The 22,859-nt window shown below is 47.6% G+C and overlaps 1 protein-coding gene across 1 annotated transcript in view; it reads right to left on the reverse strand.

Moving 5' to 3' along the window:
- Nucleotides 1-22,859, reverse strand: part of LOC127471468 (uncharacterized) — a 185,287-nt gene that overhangs the window by 39,810 nt on the left and 122,618 nt on the right. The window contains exons 75-78 of the mRNA XM_051788394.1: nucleotides 2,693-2,818; nucleotides 2,187-2,312; nucleotides 1,695-1,817; nucleotides 1,033-1,228 (exon numbers count right to left, since the gene is read on the reverse strand). Coding sequence (XP_051644354.1) covers nucleotides 1,033-1,228; nucleotides 1,695-1,817; nucleotides 2,187-2,312; nucleotides 2,693-2,818 — 571 coding nt within the window. The remainder of the gene's footprint in view (nucleotides 1-1,032; nucleotides 1,229-1,694; nucleotides 1,818-2,186; nucleotides 2,313-2,692; nucleotides 2,819-22,859) is intronic.

Below are 22,859 nucleotides of genomic sequence, written 5' to 3' on the forward strand. Positions count from 1 at the left end.
ATGCTCATGTGAAACAGAGATACCACCTTGCAGCAGATCCGAAAGGCAGCCCCACTGTGCGGGGCTGTGAGCCCTTTGTAGTCAGCTGGTAACAACAACAACAACAACAACAACAACAATAACCACAACAGCAGAGGCAGCTCCGAAGCACAGGTGGCTCCACAAAGACTGATTTTCCACAGTCTTTTGAGGGTTTACCTTGACAGGAAACTAAGCCCATGGAGAAATGCTCAGAGGAGACAGAAATCAGAAAAGAACAGGCACCAATGAAAGAATTTGTTGTCTACAAACATTAAGAAGAGCTGGTGCAACAGAGCCCTTATTTTCTTGGAGAGAAACACTCCGTGTGATTCGGCCAAAGGTTTAGTAGTTTTGAATGCACTAAGTTAAGTGCATTAAAGATTAAATTTTGACAATTAAATTGAGGTTTGGAATCTACTGTTGTGAACAAGTGCCATTTTCAGAACAGAAAGAATATTATCAGGTGTTTACAGGAGAGGATGGAATCTGCCCAACCTTTCAGCAGTTTGCCAAAAAAAAGGCCTTTATGTTGTTCAAGAGCAGCATCTCAAGTTCTAATCCCTGAGAATGGGGCTTTAAGAACAAGGACCCTCATCACTGATCACCAGGCTGAGTTCTGAAGAGGACCTTGCCTGTGCCATTTGAAGAACCACACTGCTTGTCTTCAACCTTAGAGATTTCGGCAAAGTCTCTGTACTGCAATGACTTGCGAGGAGTCAGGAGTCTAAAGAGAATTTAGGAACCCTAATATTCTCTTGGGTTAAGCCCTCTGCACACAGGAGTTCACTAGGTCATTCACTAGGTCAAAGCCTTCTGCTCAACCAGAAACCATCTCTGCCTTTGCCTGGAGCGTAGATGGAAGCTCAGGAAAACTGAATCCAGCCCCAGCTGCCCTCAGAGGCAGAAGGAACAGCCACAGTGCTCTGTTGCTTCCTCTCTTCCTTTAGTAGAACTAAAGCTGACATGCATACCATGGACTGCTGTACCAGCCAGGAAATACATGATACGTACTGAGGTCATCAAGGTAAAGTTGTGTTAGTGGGGACAGCGTTGGCGGCTGGTGCGGGATTTTCTTTGGAATCCTTTTCTTCGGAATGCTTTTCTTCCGAGTGTCTCCTTTCCCGGTGCTTGTGCTTGGCATTTCAGTGTTGGCAAAGGTGACTTTTTTAGGTTGTGGTTCTTCAGCAGCACCAGGCCTCTTGAGGATCTGTGGCAAGAATTAGTTTCTGTCAGAAAGGTGGCTTGCAGAGCTACCCTGAGATCATATTTCAAATGCAAACCCTTGGGAAGATGCTGTTGGCCACAAGTCAGGCTCTTAAACTGTCTCTTGCTGCCCACTTCACAAAGTGAATGGACGAGAAGAAAAGACTGGATTTACACGAGTTCATGGGCAGTTTCCTCTTCAATTTTCATGCATTTTCTCAACTAGGTCGTGCAGAGGGGCAACTACCCTCTAGGGCACAGTTATTCCTATCTGTCTTGCAAGGGACACTCTGACTCAACTTGGAAGTTCAAAACCTCTTTTCCAGGTGTCAGTGGCTGGGCTGAAGCACCATGTCATGGCAGGGCTAGAGCCCTCACAATCTTCAGTCCCAAAGAGCAAGCGCTGTCTGCTCAGGAACTTGCAGCTCTGAATGACACCAAAGGTAGTGCTAACCAAAGCTGGCACTTACTGGTTTTATCTCTTCAGGCTTTACTTTTCCAACAGCCACAGGTTCCTTCTCCACTTCTTTCTCTTCAACCTCCTGTCCAGAATCAGAGGGGGGCAGAAGAGGTTCTGGTGCTGCTGTTGTGTTCTGGGGACAGTCAGTAGAGTCAGGGACAGTCACCATTCTGTCCCTTACAAGGTTGGATAGTTACACACAGTAACAAAAGGGTCATTTCACAAAAGGCCACTTTCTTGTTCAGTTTGCTTAGATTTTCTCAATTAGGCTATTCAGACGGGCAGGTAACCCCAGGGCACAGTTATTGCTATGTGTCCTGCCAGGGACACTGGCTCAACTTGGAAGTTCAAAACCCCTTTTCCAGGTGTCAGTGGCTGGGCTGAAGCACCATGTGATGGAAGGACTCCAGCCCTCACACTCTTCAGCCATGAAAAGCAAGCTTGCTCTCATCACAAGTTCTAAATTACACCAAAGACAATGCTAATGTAGTCTGGCACTTACTGATTTAATTTCTTCAGGCTCTGCAGCTCCAACAACAGCCACGGGTTCATCGTCCACTTGCTCTTCTTTACCCTCTTGTCCAGAAAGACAGGGAGCCAGCAGAGGTTCTGGTGCTGCTGTTGTGCCCTGGGGAAAGTCAGTAGGGTCAGGGACAGTCACCGTTCTGTCCCTTGCAAGGTTGGATAGTTACACACAATAACAAAAGGGTCATTTGACACAAGGCCACTTTCTTGTTCATTTTTCATGGTTTTCTGAAATAGGCCCTGTGGAGGGGCAGGTACATCCAAGGGACAGTTTCTCCTGTCTCCGAGGAATCCTGCACGGCAATCTAAAGACTAAACAGGAAGGGTCAAAATCCCTTTTCCAGGTGTCAGTGGCTGGGTAGAAGCACAGTGTCATGGAAGGACTCCAGCCCTCGCACAGTCTTCAGCCATGAAAAGCAAGCTTGCTCTCATCACAAGTTCTAAATTACACCAAAGGCAATGCTAATGTACTCTGGCACTTACTGATTTAATTTCTTCAGGCTCTGTGGCTCCAACAACAGCCACGGGTTCATTGTCCACTTGCTCTTCTTTACCCTCTTGTCCGGAAAGAGAGGGAGCCAGCAGAGGTTCTGGTGTCACGTTTGTGCCCTGGGGAGAGTCAGAAGATTCAGGGACAGTCACCATTCTGTCCCTTGCAAGGTTGGATAGTTAACACGCAATAACAAAAGGGTCATTTCACACAAGGGCCTGGCCAATTTCTTGTTCATGGATTTTTCTGAAATAGGCCCTGTGGAGGGGCAGGTACATCCAGGGGACAGTTTCTCCTGTCTCTGAGGAATCCTGCACAGCAATCTAAAGACTGAACAGGAAGGGTCAAAATCCCCTTTCCCAGGTGTCAGTGGCTGGGTAGAAGCACAGTGTCATGGAAGGACTCCAGCCCTCACACTCTTCAGCCAGGAAAAGCAAGCTCGCTCTGATCACAAGTTCTAAGTTACACCAAAGACAATGCTAATGTAGTCTGGCACTTACTGATTTAATTTCTTCAGGCTCTGCAGCTCCAACAACAGCCACGGGTTCATCGTCCACTTGCTCTTCTTTACCCTCTTGTCCAGAAAGACAGGGAGCCAGCAGAGGTTCTGGTACTGCTGTTGTGCCCTGGGGACAGTCAGTAGTGTCAGGGACAGTCACCGTTCTGTCCCTTGCAAGGTTGGATAGTTACACACAATAACAAAAGGGTCATTTCACACAAGGGCCTGGCCTGGACAATTTCTTGGGCTGAAGCACCATGTCATGGCAGCACTCCAGCCCTCACACTCTTCAGCCATGCATGGCAAGCACTGGCTGCTCAGGAACTTGCAGCTCTGAATGACACCAAAGGCAGTGCTAACCAAAACTGGCACTTACTGATTTCATTCCTTCAGGCTTTGCTCTGATGTTTTCCTTCTCTGCTTGCTCTTCCTTACTCTCTTGTCCAGAAACAGAGGGAGCCAGCAGAGGTTCTGTTGATGGTGTTGTGAACCTCTCTGTAAGGAATCTCCTGGCTGCATCGAGCAGAGGACTGTTGTTGGTGAGACTATCAGATTTTTCTAAAACTGGATGCTGCCCAAAGGAAAAAGCAAAGAAAGGAGCCATTACTTTCCAAATGCAGTTTCCCACAGGCTCCAGCAGGATCCCTCTGGTTACCAGCAATACACATCAGGAGGACTGAGGGCACCATCTACACCTCCAACTTCATGTCCAGGACCTTGCTATCACAGGCAAACATGGCCCATAAGGCCATTATTCAATTTCTCAAGGTGTCTGCAGCAAGGAGGTTTGCCTTGCCAGTGCTCGGGAATGCCACTTGCTGTCTCGGGCCTTTTCCATTTCAGAAACCTCAAAGGACTCCCTTAGGTTCCTCTTCTCTAAAGACTTGGGCTATTTTAGGTGTGAAAACTGATGAGGAGCATAAGCCCCTCCTCAGGAAATTCCCGTACCTTTAAGCAAGGTCAACCCCAGGAGGATGCAGGCCTGTGTGTTGTTCTGAAGAGCACTGAGGTGGAGGTTCTCAGCACCCAGACAAGAGCAGGGACACAAGGGGCAGAGCGCTGATGGACTCAGCTCTGGCTTGCAGGGAGAGCAGTGTGTGCATTCCAGCCCTGCCCCTCCCTGTGCTGGCTGCCACCTTCCTTCCCAGCAGGGACAGCCCAGTGGCACCTTCTGCAGCTCCCTCTCTCTGCCACAAAACCTGCCAGAACCCTGGAGCACTTCTGGCCTGCTTGAATGTGCCAGGCAGCAAATGGGGCTGGGACAAGGCCCGCTCAGCTGTCCCTCCTTGGGTGGCAGAAACCTCAAAGAGTGGGGCAGGAGGGACAAGCTGGACCCCCTCTGAGGCTCGCAGTGAGCTCCCCACAGCCCCTTCCTTCTCCCAGGCCATTAATACTCTGACCACTTGGCTGGGACTGCTTCCTTGGGTCCCCCTCCACCAACACCATTTCAGCCTCTGGACCTGCTATTATTCTGCTCCAGCTCTTTTTGCCACCAAGTGTCCTCCCAAAGGACAAGCCAGGGCCACAGACAGGACCAGATGGTGGAACAACTTTCCTTGGAGGAAAGGCCACGAGAGATGGCACTGGAGAAGAGAAGGTCCCAGGGAGAGCTTATTGTGGCCTTTCAATCCTTCAAGGGGACATATTTTTTCAAAGGGCCTGTTACAATGGGACAAAGGGTCATGGTTTTCAAGTGGAAGAGGATAGATTCTGGTTACATCTAAGGAAGTCATTGTTTAGAATGAGGGTGCTGAAACACTGGCACAGGAAGTGCATAACCCATCCCTGGTCAGGTGGGACAGGGCTCTGAGCAACCCGGGCTAGTTGAAGATGTCCCTGCTCGTTGCAGGGGGGTTGGACTAGATGCCACTTAAAGGTCCCTTCCAAGCCAAACTATTCTAGGATGCTACTTAGTTGTCATTTGAAAAGCACCAAGACTGGGGATTAGTAGGAGAGGAGGCCTCCTGATGCCTCTGAGTTTAGCTGATGACAAAGCCCATCCCTGGAGAGGTGTTTCACCTGCAGCCACTTTGTCTGCAGAAGCTGCTTGGTAGGCCATTGGGGCCTCACATTCCCGTACAGGTAAGACTGCAGGATGGATCGGAACATAGACGGCGGATTTCTGGGAGTCTCCAGCTGGGGTGGCACGTCCTTAGGATTGGGACAAAGGAAACACAAGACAGCCATTAACATGCACTTGGTCCTACGGGCCTCAGTTCTACAGTGCGTATGTGCCAGGCCAATTTAACTCTCTATCAAATAAGGGGAGTTGAAGCCCCTCCACAGTCCCAGCTGCCTCTCAGTGGCAGGGCATTACATCCCATTGTCCCAAATTTGCTCTCTTTACCAACTAGTTAGACAGTGCTGCATATTGCTCTGACTTAGATGTCCCACCACGGCTAAAAGCAGCAAACAGTCTTCTGCCTGCAAACCCAGACCTTCCTCTGTTTAAAAGCTCTTGAACAGAAAATGAGAAAACGGCCAGGGATGCCTTGGCTGCTGCTGCTGCTGCTGCAAAGGCACTGACATGGACTTTCTTTCCTGGACTTGCTTTCAGCCTCTCAGGCTGGCACTCTTTTGTAACAGGCCAAGCTCACAGCTCGCTCCATGATTCTTAAAACTAGGAACGTCAAAGCTTCCTTTTCCACTCACAGAAGGATGGGCTGCTCTCTGTCTACCTCCATATCCACTGGTGATTCCTCCGTCTGCAATGGGCAAGGCAAAATGAAGCAGATGCTGTCAGAAAACTGCCTCTTGTGGGGAATCCCATCACACAAGGCAACCCAAATAAAGAGCATTTTTCTTTCACAACATCTCTCCAGGATCAACAGTTCTTTTGCACAGCAAGCAAGAGAAGAGGACAAAACCCCATATTCATCTTCTTCTACAGTTTCCTGTCTATTTTTTATGCTGTTTTCCCAGGAAATAAAACAAATAGAAACTCCATCAAGCAAATGTAAATTGTCCATTAACAGTCAATGCTTCTGTTCTGCCCAAGAGCTAAAGCAGCTTTAGTTGAAGAGATAAAGAAGTTTCCTCTTCTTTTTTTTCTCCTTTTTCTGTTCTGTTAGCTTTTGGTTTTTCTTTTAATAAATGGCAAGCATCAGTTCTCTTTAGCTTGCTGAAAATGGTTCCCCAGAAAAACTGTCCCAAAATCCCCTCTAGCCATTCTGTCATAGCACACGAACAGCTCCTGGGTTCAGGAGCCTGCACTGTTTGGAAGTTGGCATTTTATTTCAAAAGTCATTGGTGTGATCAAATCCTTTAATTATGGAATTTAACAAACAGGATGCTTTCTCCTCAGTTCTGGAGATAACTGAACAGTTTTGAGAACTTCTGAGAAGCTCTCCCAAGCCTGCATTTTGGAAGTCGTACTGGTAGAACAAGCAAAGTGAGGAAATTACAGACTCCACAGGCTATCCAGTGGAGGGCACAGAACCCCCTCAAGTTCCATTCCAAATGCTGTCCACACACAGACCCCCCCCTTTTCAGACAAAGCTGTTGACAGGAGTTCTACCAAACTAAGGGCATCTTAAGGGCAGTTTTGTTTCTAAATCATCTCAGTGCCTAAGGAAGAGCATAAAGAACACAGCCATGCCAAAGCCAGGTATGCTGCCCCCAGGAACAAACACTACTCACCTCTCGGGACATCCATCACCTGGCAGGGCCTGTCTGGAGAAAAATATAAATTTGATGAAAGGAGCACAAAATCATGAACTGCAGCACAGATTTGCCGAAACATGTCAGCAAAGCTGTGCTGCAGTCCAAGGGGCACAGCCCCTTGGGGGAGGGGAAAGAAAACCGTTCGCTGGTTTGCAGGCTCTCCACTGAGAGCTCCTCGATCCGGAAACTCTTCTTGGACGCCCGTTCGCAACTCTCCGCTGAGAAATCCTCAATCCGAAGACTCCTCTGCGATGAGCACACGACGAACTGCACCGCAAGCCGAGGCCCTTGGTGCCTGAATGAGAGCGTTCCACGGACACTGCAGTGGCCACCCAGCACTTCAGTGACATCACAGCAACAGTGGGGCAACAGTCCTGTGACATCACGGAACCAGCCGTTCAAGGTTCCCCACGCTGCAATGGTTTTGGGTGGCTTCTTGACCCCTGGAATGTTGAATCTTGCTCTCCTGTTGGAGCCTGACCTCCCTTTCTCGCAGTGACTTGTCAGCTTACCTCCCGATGTAAAGCTCACCTTTCTGCCTAAAACTCATCTGGAAATCAACTCTGCTCTTCCATGGAATAATGGAATAATAAGTTTTCAATCTCTGTCTGTGTGGAGGCCTTTGGCTGGTCACCCACAGCCCTCAGCACTGTGAATAAAGTGACGCCTTGCTTTTTAACAGTAGCATTGCAGGGTTTGAGAGTTCTATTATCCCGAGGATTTCAGAGGTATTTGACAACTCCAGGAAGAGAGAGATTCCTCCCCGGCAGCCCTCACGGCACAGCCCTCGCTGCACCAAGCTGGGCTTCTCCCCTTTTGCCGTGGAGAGGCTTGGAGGACATTCAGAACAGCTGTGATTGCCTGACATGGACAGCATTTGTTGTCAATCCCTCAGGGACACCTCCGTGTTCCACACGTGGCAGGGAGCCCTTGGAGCAGCTGTCAGAGTGGGGGTGCCCCCGTGGGTGCTTCCTGCCCGTTCTCCCCCCTTTGGCCACTTCTCCCATAGCCACTCAAGTCAGACTTTCTCCCAAGAAAGTTCTCTGCCCAGCACTGAGCTCCTGGTGCACCTGCAAAACCCAAATTCCCTTAGGCTTGTGGGAAACCTACAGGGTCACAAGCCTCAGTGGACGTGGAGCTCTTAAATCCTTCTCCTATCCAACTTCTGTGTGCGTGTAAGATTTTCTGGGGCCCTGACTAGCCTTTCTGTCTGCTCCAGTGGAATATCAGGGCCACGGAGCAGCGGGTGTGTGTGAGGGGGTCTCCCTCTTTGCTGCCTGCTGAGGGGAAGGTGCTGAGAGACTGCGCATGCTCCGAGAGCGAGGTGAACCGTTCGGTGAGAGGCAGACTCGAAGCCTTCATCCCCTACGACCACCCGAGAGAAGTGGGCAGGCGCCAGAAGGCGTGTCCCGAGATTTCCATAGACCAGCGCCCACTCTGGGGTAGTTCCTGAATATGTAAAACCGTGCGATGGATATGGATGACCTGCGGGGAGAAAACGGGAGCCGTGAGGGGGGAGCTCTCGCGCGTGTCAGGCGGAGTCATCCCCGCGCGTCCGGCAGCGTAATAAACAACGAGCGGCTTCATAGCGCCTGTGGCTCTTGAGTTTTACTAGCGTCGCCTTTTCCCGGCATCACTGAGGCCTCAGCTGAGATGGGGTGACCCCCAGGCTGAAGCAAAACCGCTGCGGGCTGAAGCAGCGGGGCACAAGGGCTGAGATGAGAATGGCTCTGGGCTTAGACAAAACCGGCTGCAGCTGAGGCGGGGTGGGGGCAGTTATGAGGCAGAAAGGGCTGTGGGCTGAGGCAAAATCGGCTGCGGATTGAGGGGAAAATTGGTCCGGGCTGAGGCAAAACCGACTGTGATCTGAAGGAAAAATGGCTGAGGGTTGAGGGAAAAATTGGTGCGGGCTGAGAGGAAAACACCTGAGGGCTGAGGCAAGAACAGTTGCCGATGAGGCGGGGCGGCCCCCAGACTGAGGCAGCAGCGGCGACGGTTCTCAGCCTGGGCGATGGGGTGGGGCGGGGGGAAGAGGCCAGGCACTGAGCACAGTGGCGAGGAGTCTCCCTACAGCTCCCCGGCCCCACGCCGTCCCGCTCCCAACTTGAAGGAAGCCCCAGTCCCGTCCCGTCCCCCACCTTTTCGTTTTTCCTTTAATTTTTTCCTGTTCCCACACAAATACATATATATATGTGTCAGAGACTGAAATAGTTGATGTTTTATGCATTCTCGGGCTTTTGACACACCTGCTGGGAAGTAGCCGAGCTTGCGGGCTCTTGACTGTTTACTGTTTCCTCCTAAAAAACTACGCAACAACGGACCTCGGGCTTTGACACCTCTGCTGGGCGATTAGTTACGCTGTCCTGAAAACAACAACTGACCTTGGGTTTTTGACACACCTGCTGGGCGATTAGTTACCTCTGATAGCCCATGAGGAGTCAACCTTGCAGGCTCTTGCCTATTGACACCCCTGCTGGGCGAACAACAACTGAAAAGACAATGTGCCTCTGGAGGACTAAGTCCAAAAAAGGGAGGCAACCCCTCATGCCAGGGAGGCGCCAGAGCATATAAACTTACTGGTGACTTTGGGAATTCGGGAGTTCTTCTCCCCCACCGCCTGCGAATCAAGACCATCAAGCATCGCTGGACCCCGTGGGCGGTGACTATGGACATCTATCTACTTTCAGCTTTTCTTTCCCTTACTCTCCCTGGCTCTTATCCTGCCTTTCTCTCCCCTATGCATTTTTCTCCTCCCCAGAAAGCTTATGACAGCACCCAAAGGTGTTAGTTTACCTATTGATTATGACAGCACCCAAAAAGAATGTTCACCTATCTGTTGATACAAAACTGTTAAAATAAATCTTATTAACTTACCTGTTGATACAAAACTGTTGAAATAAATCTTATATATTTTCATACACCGATTATTTAGCGTCGCTTCGCTTTAATCCACCCCAAAGGAATTTTTGATAAAACCTGAGTTACCCCCCCCCCCTCTCTTTTCCTGGGGCGGGTCGTAACATTTTTGGCGTCACGGACAGGATACTTTGGATGTGGTGGAGTAATCGGTGTAGTCTAAAACTGGTACCGAGGGCGAGTCAAATGGTGACTGTCCCCTCGCAGTAAAATTATAGTAAGAATTTTTCTCCTCTCGGTGTGACCCGGGCACATCAGACCTGTTGAAAGTTTTCCTGGTGTGGCCTGGACCTGTTGAAAGGTTCTCTGGTACCTGGACCTGTTGAAAGGTTTTCCAGGAGAGAGTCAAACCAGCCCTCAGAGGGTTAAGGGGGAGAAAGACATTAACCTAAGCTGGGTTAATGACTGAGGCGAAGGGGATGATGACACCCCGGGTTGAGTTATATGGGGATTATTCCCTCCTGATAGCTATCCTTGGTTTAGAACTGTTTTTTTTTGGGTGCTGTCTTAGGCGTATTCCTTAGAGCAGTGCAAAGGCAAAAATTAGCCATTCAAAAATCTGTAAGTGAAGTGACAAAATCTTTCCAAGAGTCAATGAGAACTTTGCAGGACCAACTAGGAAAAGAGGCTATTCAAAAATCTACCGGTGAGGTGATAAGGTCTCTTCAAGAGACAATGAAGGCATTACAGGAGCAATTAGAAAAAGAACGCCTGCAGTTAACTGCTGAACGCCAGGCACTGGAAAAAGAGAGAGAGATTAACTCATTGCTTAGGTCAGCCCTTGAAGATGAGGAGGAACAAAATGAAAGGCTTAAAAAAATACTGGAAATGAAAAATTGTGAATTGCGAGACATCAATTCAAAATACCCTAAACCGGTAGATGTTAACAAATCCCTGTACCCCTCTGGGGAATTAGAAGAATTGAAGCAAAGTTACCCGGAGGAGGGGGTAATACATATGCGTCCCCTCATTAAAACTGAAACCACTGGCCTGGGGGCAGATCGGCAAACTACCACACGAACTACCCCGTACACGGGGGAAGCACTGGCCAGAATTCAGGAGAAATACAGCCGTAAGGCCAGCGAATCAGAGACTGAATATGTGTGGAGGGTGTCCCTTACTGGGGGAGACCGAATTTTATTAAGTGAAGATGAGGCCAGAGGATTTTGGGGCCCAGGGGTTTTCCTGACCACAAATGATAACCGAGCCCCGTGGTCCCTGACCCAGAGAGCTGCCTACTGGGCAGGTGGGTTAGACCCTATAGAAAGGGGAGATCCTTACACGATTAAAACACCCACAATTGGCCACATTGTAAAAAGTGTACAAAAAACCGCATGTCTCCAGTTAATGCATACAAAATTATTAGACCCACAACGAAATTCCCCAATGGAACTCGAGGCAGATCCACAGAGATTTCCAGTTTTAATTCGAGGCCTGCCTGATGCACTAAAAGTTTATGCTAAACAATTACAGGAGCGCATAAAGGCAACCCCCAGACCTAGAGGAAGGGGTGCTCCATCAGGAATAACCTGGTTGGAAATAGCCCAAGAATTAATAGCTACTGGTCAGCAGCTGGGGCTCCCTGGTACCAATGGCCAGAGAATACACTGCAGGAGGGCAGGGAAAGTCCAAAAACCTGCCTCGCCAGGTATTTGTCAACAAAATGTGTCATCTAGCGGAAGAAAGAGATACAGTCTGTGGAGAGAAGGTGTTGCAAAAGGAATTCCTCGAGAAGTGATGGATAAATTACCCACTGCTAATTTAGAATACTTGATAAAGCACTGGGATAAGATCAAAGAGCACAAAGCAACCCCTAAGGGCAGCCCCTCTAAGGAGTCCAGCACTGTGATCCCCTCAGCCTCTCCAGAAACCGGACTAACCAGTTTGACCAGTTCTGAGTCAAGGAACTGGACTTACTGCCCTCAAGTAAATAAGCCAAAAAATAGCCAGTGGGTTTATGAGAGAAAGCTTACAGAAAACAACCAGGGAGATTTGGTAATCACTTTTCCTCTTGGCCCTTTTAAATCTTTAGTTACATCCATGGTAGACACGGGTGCACAGGTCTCAGCACTCCAAACTGAAGCTGCTACCCAGTGTGGTATTAAGCCAGACAAAAAGGAAATATGGGTAACTGATGCCTTTGGCAAATCCCAACCCCAATACACTGCTCGAGTGAAATGCTGCTTACCTGGAGATGAGACAGCCCCAGAAACTACCATGATTGTGGGGCCACTACCAGCTAATATCCTGGGGTTAGATTTATTAAAGGGTCGAGCCTGGAGAGATGCCAGAGGGAGAGAATGGGTGTTTGGTCTCCCATCCCTCTCTGTCCGTTTGAGTTTATTTGTTTTTTGGAGAAAACATGTTCCAAACTTCTCTATTATTATTGCCCTAGTAACATTATGCCAGATAAGAAAAGGAGTTGGATAAATAGATAGTTCCTTCTTTTTGAGAATGGGCTCTTGAAGCGAACCATAAAACCTCATAACCCTGAATGGGCCTCCAGAGTTTCTGATGCAGTAACCAAAATCAATAGCCGATGGGGAATAAATGGTTGCCCTCGAATTACAGCATTCTGCCCTGAACCTCCCACTATTCTACCGAGGGAGAATAAAAGTAAAGATCCTGTAAAACTACTCCATTATCCAGGCCAACCTATATTAGTAAATCTACCCTCTGTGGGACAGGTGCCACTCACTTTAAAAACCCCGGTTAACCCTCATACATGGGTAGCCACAGATGCTCACGGGAAGGACCATCGAATAAACACTCGATGGATTCTTCCTTCTTTTTAACAATCGGTCCGTAGTGGGCCAGATTTGTTCTTTTGCAGAAACCTGCCAGCAGATGAGATCAAACTACATGGAACCAATGGAGCCTCAATTACAGCAAGAGGCAGAAGAGATAACTACCCCCACAACTGCTTCTATTATCAACTTACAAGTACTCCATGAGAAAACGAAATAGCAACAAGACTGAAGACTTATACTGTTCTTAATGTTTTTATCTTAATAACTTTGTAATATACATGCCTATATGTATTTTTGTCTCAAGTCTGCAATATGTAAAAGTTTGCCACAAACATTGTGTTTGTGCTCCCTCTACTCCCAGAATTACTTGTGTTATCAGCTTATTAATAATTGTTAACTTATCTGGGTTTTGTTTTTTTTTTTTATTATGAACAATTCACTGATAAGATTGTGTAGGACGGGCCATTTTATGTACTGCTAATTTCGTTTTGCCAAGTTTGTTTTATTATTTTGTTGGGGGGCAGGTTAGTTTGGGAGAAGCTTTTGAATGTGAGCAACTTACCGGTAAAATTGTATAAGATGTACTGTTAATTTGATTTTTGTCAAGTTCATTTTGTCCTTTTAAATATCTCTTTCGATTGAGAAACTCAACCAAATATAACCTGGGAGTTAGTACAAGTATTTATGCATATTTAGAATTATATGAATATGCATTATATACATTAGCCTTCTGCCTTGAAAGGCATTGAATTTTAATTTTGGTTAAATTTAACAAAAACGGAACTAAATTTAGGCCTAAAAGAAAACAAAAGAAAACCTTTTACCAGCTCCCAAGTAACTCAGTGTTTTTTGATGTATAATTTCAAATATTTGTATGTATGTTTGTAACCTCATTAATGTTAAGAAATTTGATTGTAGTCATTGAGATCCTATTACATCCCCTTTGACTACTCACGGGGTGGAGAGAGTAACTAGTGCAAATTAGCTTACTATGTTATTATACAATTAGCTAGTTTTTTTTGAAGGGGGGGAGAATTGTAATGCATTAGGGCAATCTCTTCCTTTTCTTCACTCTTCTGTCTCCCTGTCCACTATACGAAAAGCACCGCCCACAAAGAAGATTCACAGAGAACGACAAAAGAAGAAAAACTATTGAATGCATAAATCACGGGGTGGTGTCAGAGACTGAAATAGTTGATGTTTTATGCATTCTCGGGCTTTTGACACACCTGCTGGGAAGTAGCCGAGCTTGCGGGCTCTTGACTGTTTACTGTTTCCTCCTAAAAAACTACGCAACAACGGACCTCGGGCTTTGACACCTCTGCTGGGCGATTAGTTACGCTGTCCTGAAAACAACAACTGACCTTGGGTTTTTGACACACCTGCTGGGCGATTAGTTACCTCTGATAGCCCATGAGGAGTCAACCTTGCAGGCTCTTGCCTATTGACACCCCTGCTGGGCGAACAACAACTGAAAAGACAATGTGCCTCTGGAGGACTAAGTCCAAAAAAGGGAGGCAACCCCTCATGCCAGGGAGGCGCCAGAGCATATAAACTTACTGGTGACTTTGGGAATTCGGGAGTTCTTCTCCCCCACCGCCTGCGAATCAAGACCATCAAGCATCGCTGGACCCCGTGGGCGGTGACTATGGACATCTATCTACTTTCAGCTTTTCTTTCCCTTACTCTCCCTGGCTCTTATCCTGCCTTTCTCTCCCCTATGCATTTTTCTCCTCCCCAGAAAGCTTATGACAGCACCCAAAGGTGTTAGTTTACCTATTGATTATGACAGCACCCAAAAAGAATGTTCACCTATCTGTTGATACAAAACTGTTAAAATAAATCTTATTAACTTACCTGTTGATACAAAACTGTTGAAATAAATCTTATATATTTTCATACACCGATTATTTAGCGTCGCTTCGCTTTAATCCACCCCAAAGGAATTTTTGATAAAACCTGAGTTACCCCCCCCCCCCTCTTTTCCTGGGGCGGGTCGTAACAATATGTGTATATATATATGTATATACATATATATACACACTATATGTACACACTATTTACACAGTCTCTCTCTATATATACACACACACAAGTATGTACATTATCTATATATAAGGGAGCATTATATAAGGGGCTACAGTGCAGGAGAGTTATGGGGTGTCGTGCAAATGCCCTATAGAGTACAGGCCAAGCAGAATGTCTGTACATCTGCATTTATTATTTCTTGGAAGTAGTTGGAACAGACAGGGTTTGCCCATCAGAAGGAGCTGAGTTCCCAAGCTGGGAACACAACTGGCTGTGCTGATTTACAAGGCTTCTGGCTTCCCCAGTGAATCCCAGGTGAAGCAAGGCTGCCTGCTCCCCGCATGATAGCCAAGGCTGGGCAGGGACGATGCCCCCTCACTGTGGGCTCCAGCTCCTAACAGAGCTGGGCAGTATTTTTTAACAACTTGTGGGAAAAACAGGGTTTTTTGGAGGGTGCTGCATTTATGTACATACTCAGGCCACCTTCAGCAGAGAGTCCCTCGGAAATGAAAACGGGGGAAATGGGTGGGAAATGTTTCATTTCGGCCTTTCATAACTTCAATGTGAAGTGACTGAAGCAAAAGGCTTACAAACACATATTCAGGGACTTCTGCCTCCGCCTGCCCCGCTGGCAGCCGCGAGAGGGCGATCTGTATCCATTCACCCACCCATCCTTCCATCCGTCCAGGTAAAACCATGGCCAGGTACCGACGCAACACACACACCGATAAATACAGGGTATCGTTTACAGAAGATATCATACATTATCCTATACACGATATTACACCGCTCTCTACAGTGTGTAGCACCTATAGAAGGGCCTCCGAATGTCTATAAAAATACATATTTATATACATATACTACAGATACACACAATATATATTTACACAAACGCTATATATATACGCTACATATATGCACACTATATACACAGTCTCTCTATATACAAACACATATATACATTATCTATATACAACGGTTATAATTCTACAGTACATTGTGTAGATACACACAATATATATTTACACAAACGCTGTATATATATACACATATATATATATATACACTACATATACCCTGCCTCCCAGGAATGCTGTGCCTGACGAGGAACGCCTACTCAATTTCACAGATCCATCCATTCCCAGAAGAATATTGCCACTTTTGATGACTCTGTGGATCACTAGAATTGAATGAAGGAAGTCCAGTCCTTTCAAGCACTGAGATTAAACACAGAAACACAAGGAGAAAATTAATTAGGCTGATTTTTTTCCCACAAAAAAGGAAATGGCTCTAAAAGATCAAATTTCCAGGTGACACATCAATTGCAGACATACCTCAAGTGGCAAAGTTTGGAATAATAAATAAAATAAAATGAAATTAAACTAGAAAGGAAAGTACAACAACATTATAGGAGTACAGGAAATGCAGTGAGACTGGCAGGCCGTTCACTTGGATGCTCTTTTCTTCTCCACATCATAACAGCAACGCAGAAACAAAGCTCTGAACAGGAAATCACTCCTGTTCTTACCAGCTTTTGCAAAGAACCATCCTGTCCAAGCTGTCAGAAGCAAGGGCAGCATCCCTTACCTCCCAGCTGATAGAGGCTATCATCTCTTGCTCAAGAGCTTGAATGGCGCTAAGGTGAATCCCTCCACATATTCCATCACCAGCCAGAGTTCTTCATTGAAAAGGTAGCTGAAAGAAGAAATCCACAGCATGGAGATGAATGGGCCCAGCTAAATGACCTTATGGGAAAGACTGCAGTTGAGTTTTCTTGCCAGGTCACTTGTAAATGAAGAGAGAATCTGAGCAGGCTAAATGAGAAAGGCTCATCTGTGAAAAAAGAGATGTCCTAGATGGCAAGCAAGGCAAAAATGCAGTTTAGTGACAGCAGAGAGAAATGTGGAGCCAGGATATTGCCATCAGCTGCTTCATCATCTTAACTCCTCCCTTCCAGCCTGAACTCCAGGAAGCAGGCAACACAGACTTCTCCACGGGAGGAGAGTGTGCACCACTGAGGGCGGATGTTGGTCAACCCCTTGGAAAGCATTGCATAAAATGCATTCAGAAACAGGGAAAACCATTTAAAACCTGGCACATTGTGTGGTTGTGCAAACAAGAGCCTAGTCTTCCTGGCATCCACAGCAACAGAAAGTAGAGGGAAAACCCCAAGGGCAATAATTTCTAGGTGGGTTTATCAGCACGTATCATTAAGGCAAAGATAAGATGATCAGTTTGAAAAAAAACAGACCCCAAAAGAACAGGGAGGTAGTGAACTGAAGGGCTGTGGCTTTAGGAAGACATGGCAGATGGAGGTTTTGGAAGACACGCTTCAAACTACCTATACCAGAAAAGGCCAAGGCAGACACAAGACAAGCTCCTCCCTGAAGGAGCTAAGAGACCTGTGCCCTGCTCCTCCCATCCACTGCTGGTGGAAGAGTTGAGAAATAATGAAGAGCTCCATGTTCTTCCAGTGACCAAAGTGGCTTTTTAGCCCCTGGCTTCAGTGTGTCAATGATGTGATAATCCCAGAACCACTCACCTGTCTATATAGCGAATGATATTGGGGTGTCTCATGCTACTCAGGACAACTTTTTCGCTTTGATGCTTTTGGTCTCCAAGTAAAATCTTCTTGATGGCCACCTAAAAGGAGATTGAAAGCCACAGACTTGAGAAGTCTGTTGCACAGGACCACAACGCACATGGAGCAGGTGTCTTTGGAATGATGGAGCCAGGCTGGGCCAAACTGCCTGGGATTAGACACCAGAGCTTCTTAACTGACAGGACAAGAGGCGATTCCTCCACTCGCCCTTGTGTGCCAGTTACAGGACACATGGCTATAGACATTTTGCCTTGTAAACTCTGGACAAATGGTCTCCAAACAATCAATCCATAGTGTGGGAAATCCCATCCTGAAAGGTCATGAGGGTTACACAGAAAAATATAATCCCTGTACTTGGTAACATGTTGAAGTTGGATTTTGCAACTCTAAAGAATGTTTTTAACCCAGTTCCTATTTGCAGTTCTTTTCTGGGTTTGAAAAGGAATAACCCATTCTAGGGTATTTTATGGATGTGGCCGGGGTTATGAGCAGCGCTCAGGGCCTTTAGATCCCTTGCAGACTCCTGTGTAAGTGCACTTCCCAAGTGCAGCACTGCAGCTGGGTAAGGAGCCACCAAGTAGCTGATGCATTAGCATAGTCAGTAAATAAGTCTGAGCAAAGGTGTCCTTCTCTGAAAGATACCCCTGCCCTCCTTGCCTTCTTTTGGGGACTTAATAAGGACAAGGTCTGTCCAAACCCTGTCTTGCAGGCTGACACTTGTCTGCCCTCAGAGGAACAGTCTCTGCAGCAAAGATCTCGTGGCCACCCAGAGCTGTGGCCACAGCTCCCAGCGGAGGGGAAAGCACTCGAGAGCTGCACAATCTGCCGGGGGTGCTGGCCCTTACCTGTCCTCCTGTGGCAATGTCAACTCCTCGGAAAACTGTTCCACAAGACCTAGAAACAGAGCAGCAGCCAAGAAAGGAGAAGGCGTTTAGGCCCTGGGTGAGAAAGCCAGCCCAGAGAGCAGAGCTCTGCTGCCCAGAGTGTTTATAAAACACTCGGCTTCAGCAGCAGCCCAGCAGCCCAGCAGCCCAGCAGCCCAGCAGCCCAGCAGCCCAGCAGCCCAGCAGCCCAGCAGCCCTCTGCCATGCAGGGTGGCCAGGAGAAAACATGGGACATACTCCACGTCCTGCTCCTTGTTACAGGCAAGAGACTGCCAGCATTGAGTTGTCTTTGACAATGCCTTCTGACCACAGTTATTAAATACTGATCAGGACTGACAGACAGGAGGATGTAAGCCCAGTGTCTGCCCATGTTTGCAGCTTGCCCGACTGCATGCTTGATAGGACACCAGCAAAATCCCTGGCCCATGGTTTTGTGGAAGTAGCTGAGATTGGACTTACCCTTGGCCAATTTGCTGCTGTAAAGTGTATTTCTTCGCAGGGTTCCCCTCACTCACAATGCCCTCTGAAAGAAACAACATGAAAGATGCTCGTGTGAAACAGAGATACCACCTTCCAGCAGATCCGAAAGGCAGCCCCACTGTGCGGGGCTGTGAGCCCTTTGTAGTCAGCTGGTAACAACAACAACAACAACAACAATAACCACAACAGCAGAGGCAGCTCCGAAGCACAGGTGGCTCTACAAAGACTGATTTTCCACAGTCTTTTGAGGGTTTACCTTGTCAGGAAACTAAGCCCATGGAGGAATGCTCAGAGGAGACAGAAATCAGAAAAAAACAGGCACCAATGCAAGAGTTTGTTGTCTACAAACTTTAAGGAGAGCTGGAGCAACAGAGCCCTTATTTTCTTGGGAAGAAAGACTCCGTGTGATTCGGCCAAAGGTTTAGTAGTTTTGAATGCACTAAGTTAAGTGCATTAAAAATTAAATTTTGACAATAAATTGAGTTTTGGAATCTACTGTTATGAACAAGTGCCATTTTCAGAACAGAAAGAATATTATCAGGTGTTTACAGGAGAGGATGGAATCTGCCCAACCTTTCAGCTGTTTGCCAAAAAAAGCCTTTATGTTGTTCAAGAGCAGCATCTCAAGTTCTAATCCCTGAGAATGGGGCTTTAAGAACTAGGACCCTCATCACGGATCAGCAGGCTGAGTTCTGAAGAGGACCTTACCTGTGCCATTTGAAGAACCACACTGCTTGTCTTCAACCTTAGAGATTTCAGCAAAGTCTTTGTACTCCAATGACTTCTGAGTCAGTAGAGTTGGGGACAGTCACCATTCTGTCCCTTGCAAAGTTGGATAGTTACACACAATAACAAAAGGGTCATTTGACACAAGGCCACTTTCTTGCTCAGTTTGCATAGATTTTCTCAACTAGATTGTGCGGACAAGCAGGTAACCCCTGGGCACAGTTATTGCTATGTGTCCTGCAAGGGACACTCTGGCTCAACTTGGAAGTTCAAAACCCCTCTAAGCAAGGTCAACCCCAGGAGGATGCAGGCCTGTGTGTTGTTCTGAAGAGCACTGAGGTGGAGGTTCTCAGCACCCAGACAAGAGCAGGGACACAAGGGGCAGAGCGCTGATGGACTCAGCTCTGGCTTGCAGGGAGAGCAGTGTGTGCATTCCAGCCCTGCCCCTCCCTGTGCTGGCTGCCACCTTCCTTCCCAGCAGGGACAGCCCAGTGGCACCTTCTGCAGCTCCCTCTCTCTGCCACAAAACCTGCCAGAACCCTGGAGCACTTCTGGCCTGCTTGAATGTGCCAGGCAGCAAATGGGGCTGGGACAAGGCCCGCTCAGCTGTCCCTCCTTGGGTGGCAGAAACCTCAAAGCCTGGGGCAGGAGGGACAAGCTGGGCCCCCTCTGAGGCTCACAGTGAGCTCCCCACAGCCCCTTCCTTCTCCCAGGCCATTAATACTCTGACCACTTGGCTGGGACTGCTTCCTTGGGTCCCCCTCCACCAATACCATTTCAGCCTCTGGACCTGCTATTATTCTACTCCAGCTCTTTTTGCCACCAGGTACAACCAAGTGTCCTCCCAAAGTACAAGCCAGGGCCACAGACAGGACCAGATGGTGGAACAACTTTCCTTGGAGGAAAGGCCACGAGAGATAGCACTGGAGAAGAGAAGGTCCCAGGGAGAGCTTATTGTGGCATTTCAGTCCTTCAAGGGGACACATCTTTTTGCAGGGCCTGTTGCAATGGGACAAAGGGTCATGGTTTTCAAGTGGAAGAGGACAGATTCTGGTTACATCTAAGGAAGTCATTGTTTAGAATGAGGGTGCTGAAACACTGGCACAGGAAGTGGATGCCCCATCCCTGGTCTGGTGGGACAGGGCTCTGAGCAACCCGGTCTAGTTGAAGATGTCCCTGCTCGTTGCAGGGGGGTTGGACTAGATGCCACTTAAGGGACCCTTCCAAGCGTAATTATTCTGTGATGCTACTTATTTGTCATTTGAAAAGCACCAAGACTGGGGATTAGTAGCAGAGGAAGCCTCCTGATGCCTCTGCATTTAGCTGATGACAAAGCCCATCACTGGAGAGGTGTTTCACCTGCAGCAACTTCACCTTCAGCAGCTTCCTGGCCTTCCATCAACACTTCTCATTCCAGTTCAGGCAGGACTGCAGGAAGGAATGGAACACAGGCGACAGGTTTCTGGGAGTCTCCAGCTCGGGTGGCACATCCTTAGGCTGGGACAAAGGAAACACAAGACAGCCATTAACCATCCCTCCCCGAGGGGAAAGAGCTCCAGCACAGGCCAGTCCTTGCTTTCTGAGAGTTGACCTGCAAACTTGAAAATACATTGGCTTACTACAAGGAGCTGTGCTAGAACCTACTTTTAGAAATGTACTGGCTAATACATACTTGTGGCAGTACTAGAAGCAGTGACCTGCCCTGAAAGGCTCAGGTAAGCAGTGGGCACTGGTCCAAGTTTGAAAAGACTTCTGGCCTGCAGATCCCCTTGAAATGCTTTTCACAGTAATTCTCCAACGGGAGAATCCTGCTGCTGAAAAACTCCTGCCATTGGGAGATCCAGCTCCAAGGGAGTTCAAAGAGCACAGGAGGAATTCAAGCATTGTGGGAGGCCAAAACGGCCCATTTCTGCACTGGCACATGTCGCTTCTCCTGTGAGCAGATGTGCTCCAGGACACTTTTAGACGTGGGCCTTGGTGGGACTAGTTCAAGCTGATGTGACTGGGAGAAAGATATGGCTCAGGGGAGGAAGGCAGGGCTCTCTGACAGTATTTGCACCTTACCCGTGTAGGACCATCCACCATTTCTAGTGCTGTGATCCCAAGGGCCCAGATGTCCACTCTGGCATCATATCTGTCTCTTCTCAACATTTCTGCTGCCATATAGAAAGGAGTCCCGTGAACTGATGTCTGTTTCCTCTGCCCACGGAGAAGCCAAACACAGGAGCCAAAACCAACTGCAGACAAAAGAAACAGTGTTAAAACCAGTTTGAATTCTGAAAGCAAGCACAAGAATCCCCCACTCTCAGTCTGAGAGCACAGTGTTGAATCTAGCTGGAAGAGTGGCTGTGCTCTGTTTCCTCTGGAAGGGACATACCCAAACCAAAGGCACTCTTGACAGCCTCATCCTCTCCAGAGCTCTCTGCACATTGCAACTCTGCTCTCAGCTTACAGCAGTGGGCTGGGCACTCCCACCAGCACCACTTTTGGGGAACTGGCAGGCACTCAAAGGCAACCCCAGACCCTGCCTCCCAGGAACGCTGTGCCTGACCAAGAACACCTACTCAGTTTCACAGATCCATCCATTCCTAGAAGAATATTGTCACTTTTGATGTCTCTGTGAATCACTAGATTTGAATGAAGGAAGTCCAGTCTCAGTGCTTTCAGGCACTGAGATTAAACAAAGAAACACAAGGGGAAAAATTAATTAGGCTGATTTTATCGTACAAAAAAGGAAATGGCTCGAAAAGATCAAATTTCCAGGTGACACATCAATTGCAGACATACCTCAAGTGGCAAAGTTTGGAATAATAAATAAATTAAAATGAAATTAAACTAGAAAGGAAAGTACAAGCCAGGACCACAGACAGGACCAGATGGTGGAAGACCTTTCCTTGGAGGAAAGGCTCTGAGCAACCTGGTCTAGTTGAAGATGTCCCTGCTCATTGCAGGGGGGTTGGACTAGATGCCACTTAAAGGTCTCTTCCAAGCCAAATTATTCTGTGATGCTACTTATTTGTCATTTGAAAAGCACCAAGACTAGAGATTAGTAGCAGAGGAGGCCTCCTGATGCCTCTGAGTTTAGCTGATGACAAAGCCCATCCCTGGACAGCTGTTTCACCTGCAGCCACTTTACCTGCAGAAGCAGCCTGGAACGCCATTGGGGCCTCACATTCCAGTTCAGGCAAGAGTGCAGGAAGGAATGGAACACAGGTGACAAGTTTCTGGGAGGCTCCAGCTCGGGTGGCAGGTCCTTAGCCTTGGGACAAAGGAAACACAAGACAGCCATTAACCATCCCTCCCCGAGGGGAAGAGCTCCAGCACAGGCCAGTCCTTGCTTTCTGAGACTTGACCTGGGGCTTCTCCAGGAGCGTACTCAACATTAGGATAAAACAAATGCTGCTAAAATATTAGGAACTTGCAGCTCTGAATAACACCAAAGGCAGTGCTAACCAAAGCTTTCCTTCCTTCAGGCATTACTTCTGCAACAGCCACAGGTTCCTTCTCCACTTCTTCCTTTTCATTCTCCTGTCCAGAGTCAGAGGACTCGAGAGGACCACCCGAGAGAAGTGGGCAGGCGCCAGAAGGCGTGTCCCGAGATTTCCATAGAAA

The sequence above is a fragment of the Manacus candei genome, unplaced genomic scaffold (assembly GCF_025592945.1).
Source record: "Manacus candei isolate 608988 ecotype Guabito, Panama unplaced genomic scaffold, ASM2559294v1 h1tg000003l, whole genome shotgun sequence".
NCBI lineage: Eukaryota > Metazoa > Chordata > Aves > Passeriformes > Pipridae > Manacus > Manacus candei.